The following is a 5,118-nucleotide window of genomic DNA, read 5'->3' as shown; positions in this document are numbered from 1 at the left end:
GTAAGAACATGGTTTGAATTTAAATTTTTTTTAAAATGATATAGTTTCTTAAAAAAATATTAAGATGACGACACATTAGATCAACCCAATTTAATTTAGGTTAATTCATTAAATCTGCGGTTGGATCATAAACTTCATTGAATTTAATAAATTTTTTTTTTTAATTTTTTTTATTTAATTATATAATAAAAAAATAGATGATTGCAAAATCAAGCACCAACTTAATACTAAAATGTTTTTATGAGACAATGATAACCTCACAAAAAAAATAAATTGAAATAAATCATGGAGCTTAAAAACCAAATAATTATGTTTTTTCTGGAATAATTTTTTATTTAATAATATGATAAAAAAATCAAGCACCAACACAATAACGGTATGTTTTTCTAAGATCATAATAACCCTATAGAAAATAAATTGAAATAAATCACAAGTCCAATTCATAATAATTATGTTTTATTTGAACTATTTTTTTATTTAAAATATGATAGATCATTTTTTATTTAATAATATGATAGAAAAAAAATAGATGATCGTAAAACTAAGCATTAATCCAGTGCTGATATATTTTTTCAAGACCACGATAATCCTCTTATAAAAAAACCGAATTAAATAACAAAACTTAATTTTCAAATGTTTTTATGAGACTATGATAATCTCATATAAAGAAAACGAAAATATATAAAAAGTTACAATTTCTAATAAACTCAATGCATGTAAATGAAAATAAATAAATAAATAAAGCAAAAAACAGAAAAAAAGAAAAAGAAAAAAATACATGTTACTGTTCATTGAGGAGAGAGCAGTGATTTTGCCTTCTAGCTTTTGTTAATGATGGACACATTTGCATCGAGCTACTTCAAACTTCCATCGGTGTGTGTTTTGTAGGTAGGCAGTATAACTTTAGGCATGCTAGAACACACGAGATAGTGATTTTCTATATCATTAATTACCTACGAGCCATTATTTGCGATCAAAATTGCAACCCACTGCGGGTGAAGAATCATCATGGATTATCATCAGACTATAATAGTGACAGGGTGTTCCTTGTCCCCAACAAGCAAGATTTGAGATCCTTCTTCCATCACCATCACACCATCTTCGTTAGCACTGCTGAGGTGCTCACAAGGGCTCAACTCATATTCAATTTCAGTTCTCTCTCCTGCACCTAATTTCACAGTTTGGAATCCAACCAACTTTTTGACTGGCCTTCCCTTTCCAGGCTTTGCGTGCCTCGCAAAAAGCAATACAGGATGCTTACCTGCCATCTGTCCCTCGTTTTTAACACTGACGGTGACTTTAAACTTAATATGTTCACATTGTTCTTCACCAATGTCTGAAACTAGCTTGCATCCAGGAGTCTCTGAGTTCTCAGACTGCTGATTGCTTGAATCTTTCACGTTCAACTGGTTCTGTGCAACAGAGGCAAACGCATAAGAATAGTCTGAGTAGCTGAGACCATACCCGAATTCGAAAACCTTCTCCCCTTCGTAGAATCTGTAAGTACGGCCAGGATTTCCTGTAGATGGTTGAGGACGCATTCTCATGTCTGTCATTGGTACTTTGGTGAATTCTTGCGGATACCAAGTCACTGGTAATCTCCCTCCTGCATTGCAGCAAGATGAACATCATTCAATTGAAAATAATTTAGCAGTAGAATATGCACCGCCTCTTTCTAGTTGAATTAGGGACCAAATTACACTGTGCAAGCTTCGTAATACTTCACCTGGGTTGTACTCGCCAAATATAATCTGCGCTAGTGCAGTTGCTCCAGCTTGACCTGGATAACCAGCCCATAAAATGCTCCCAATCTTTCGATTATTCTTTGCAAAAGTTACATCCATTGGACTTCCACCAAGAAGCACCAGAACAATAGGTCTTTTGGCAGCTTTGGCTACAGCAGTTATTAGCGTTGGCTGCTTCCCTGGGAGCACCAAGTCCATACGATCAAGCCTCTCCTTCTCTTGACTTTGATCCAGTCCCATTACTAATATCACTTGATCTTCCGTTTGTGCCATTTCTACTGGTTTCTTCTTTGCAGCTGAAGTGCACGAAACATTATTGCAACCTTTGTCATACGAGGCAGAACTGACATAGTTCCGCAATCCTTCCAATATCGTAACATTTTTGCAGGCTGGACCAAAATAATTTCCAAGAAGGTTTGTTGAATTGTGCGCATTGGGGCCTATAACTGCAAGAGAAGAGATTCCTGATTTTGAAAGAGGAAGAAGTCTATCAGCATTCTTTAGTAGGACAATGCCATCTAGAGCTGCTTCAAGGGCTAGAGCCTGATGTTCTTGAGAACAGACTTGGTCTGGACCAATATCGCTGTAGAGCTGTTTGGTGGGATCGCCATTGAATAGTCCTAATCTCATCCTCGTAGAGAAGAGGTTGTGAAGGGCTCTGTCTATTTCACTTACTGTCACTTTTCTCTTTTCAACAGCTGATTTGGTGTAGTTCCTCAAGTAACTAACAGGGAAATCTTTTGATCTTGCAGAGGTTGAACATTCCACATCCATCCCTGAAATTCGTTCTCTAAGAGATTAGAAGACAGAAACAAGCTACAGTTTGTTTTTTTTTTATGCATTTCGTAAGTCGTCTCTCTGAATTCGGAAGTTGAAACAAGCTCTTTAACCATAGCTGTTGCAGCTGTTTGATAGGTCCTTTGGTGAGTCACACAATCCTAGCTCATTCTACTGTGAAGCACGACAGTTCCTTAATATGTTAATTATCACAGGAAAAATGCAAGGGATTCTTTCATGTTGAGACCAGTTAATTTTAGCTTTGCCTAAACGAGATGCCACTTAGCAGTACATACAATCTCGAGGGATTTCCTTTCCTGGGATTTTCTTGACGACTATATTGCCCAGATCTGCAGATACTCTGAGAATTTCCACTTGTGGACCACATTATTCTTTCCTTCATTGAACATCTATACCAACCACCTCCTCCTTATTTGATCTGTTCATTTAACTTGCATATAAATACAAATTCTAGTATAGCAAGGCAAAAGGAGAGAGTCACAATACCAGATTTAAGCGCATCGGCCACTGCATCTTCTGGTGCTTTAGCGTATTTTTGCTCAACATGTAGGACGTTGACGGCATCGCAATCAGACGTGATGTACCTATATTTTTTCAACAATGACCTTGCATAATTTTGTTTCTTAAATAATTTTCATTCCCATCATTGGAACATTTATTTTATCTTATTACCCGTAGAAGCCCCACTCTTGTCTGAGTGTCTTAGTCAAGAGATCGTAATGTGCACAGCTTGGGATTCCATTAATTTCGTTGTAAGAACACATTATCCCGCTAGCTTTTCCTTCTCGTACGCAACTTCTGAATGGAGGCTGGTACGTATCTGCCATGTCCTGCAATGTGACCTGCGCGCAGAAAATGGTGCTTGCATGTAAATAACATGGCAGAGAATTTCATTTAACACAAAATCCTTAAAACAAACATTATACATCAAGTTAAAACAACTGGGATATGGCCATAAATTATATATATATAATAAAAAAAACTATTTAAACACATAAGGTTCTTAAACCATTGCATGTCACTCACTATAGCGTTAAATCTGAACCTATTCACGCCATTCCAATTGTCCAAGTCGTGGGCAGTATAATGCTTGCAACAAGCTGAAGCTTGAAGATGGTCACCAAGGGTCGACTCTCCTTCAAAAGAGTCCCCCTGAACTCCTCTGACAAATGACGCTCCATACTTCCCTACAACCAATGGATCTTCTCCAGGTGTCTCTTGCCCTCTTCCCCATCTAGGGTCTCTAAATATGTTGACGTTTGGTGCCCAAAATCCCAAGCCTGTAACTTGCCCAGCATTGTATAAGGCTCTTGCTTCTTTACCAGTCGCCTTCAAGAATCCATTCACAAATGATCAATGATCAAAAGAGGTGGAAAGAAAAGAAAAGAAATTCCAGACACATCCATTTACTTTTACAATTGTACTCCCAACTCCATTTTGAATATCATGACTTTGGATGTTGACCTCTGTTTTTCTTTTTTTAATGAAATGAATAAAAAAAAAAATATAGCTATGGATGTGTTTTTATATATATAAATATATAAAAATAATATTTTTTTTTAATTTATTTTTTATTTAAACATATAAAAATATCTAAAAAAACTTTAAAAAATTAATTTTAAAAAAATCAAAACATGTTGAACCACATCCCAAACATACACTTACTTGACCAATGCGATACCAAATATGGGCATCAAATGAAGCAGCAGTGAGAATGACTTGAGGGAAGCTTGTGGCATGCTGAATGGTTCTATTGAAAAAACTGATGCCTTGTTGCACCCTGGTCAGAAAACCAACACCGTGTAATCCCTCCGACCACCATTCATAGGCAGGAATGCCAAGCCTCGGAATTGCCGGGGATGTGTCAACAAGCTGCGTTGCCTTTTCCTCAAACGTTAGTCTAGAGACAAGGTCTTCTGCTCTTCGGCTTATAGGCAGCGTGGTTTTGCAAAAATCATACGTCTTTGTTGACGGGTCAGATGAATCACACGAGTATGGAGGTTGTGAAGCAGAAGCACATGAGTAAGGATCCTGTGGGTGAGATGAATCTGTCGACTCAACACACAAGTGAAGCGAAGTAACATGGAATATGAGGAAAATGACCAAGTTTTGGAGTTTCATTCTGTGAATTTGTTGATAAGAACTGAAAAGGTGGAATGAATTATATTTGTTTTTGAAGTGAGTTTTATAGAAAAAAGGGTCAGGTGACAATTCTGATATTCAGAATCTGTGAGGTTTGACAATTTCTTCCCCAGGACGAGGGCTCTAAATCACTTGGCTCTTGGGGATCTGTGAGGTTTGACAATTTCTAGGAAAACCATATCTGCTCTACGCATTACTTTACGAGTTGTTACGGTGCCTGAATAAAGATGAATACGATAAAATACGATATAATTATATGTCCAGTTCAGTCTATTCCTATATATATAGTCTAATTAATACTGTCCAGCATGCCGACATCTACATAACATAGCTCAAATTTATTTGCCCTAGACTAAAAGATCTGGGAAAATATAAAAGCGAAGGAACCTATTTTAAGATCTTTTATTTGGGCATTGACTAACGCTTGTTTCCC

At 36.8% G+C, this 5,118-nt stretch overlaps 1 protein-coding gene across 1 annotated transcript; it reads right to left on the bottom strand.

Annotated features, from left to right (window-relative positions):
- Nucleotides 1–565: 565 nt before the first annotated feature.
- Nucleotides 566–4,917, bottom strand: LOC118030452 (probable beta-D-xylosidase 7). The gene is made up of 6 exons (XM_073409294.1): nt 4,209–4,917; nt 3,570–3,872; nt 3,216–3,385; nt 3,030–3,127; nt 1,727–2,521; nt 566–1,606 (listed from the first exon to the last, which is right to left on the bottom strand). Exons 1-6 carry the CDS (start codon nt 4,662–4,664, stop codon nt 1,020–1,022), a joined length of 2,409 nt encoding a protein of 802 aa, XP_073265395.1. The 5' UTR covers nt 4,665–4,917; the 3' UTR covers nt 566–1,019.
- Between the last annotated feature and the right edge of the window lie 201 nt (nt 4,918–5,118).

Source organism: Populus alba, chromosome 5, assembly GCF_005239225.2.
Source record: "Populus alba chromosome 5, ASM523922v2, whole genome shotgun sequence".
In the NCBI taxonomy this organism is placed as follows: Eukaryota; Viridiplantae; Streptophyta; class Magnoliopsida; order Malpighiales; family Salicaceae; genus Populus; species Populus alba.
The sequence above is the reverse complement of the archived record's forward strand: the minus strand, read 5'-3'. Positions and strand labels throughout refer to the sequence as shown.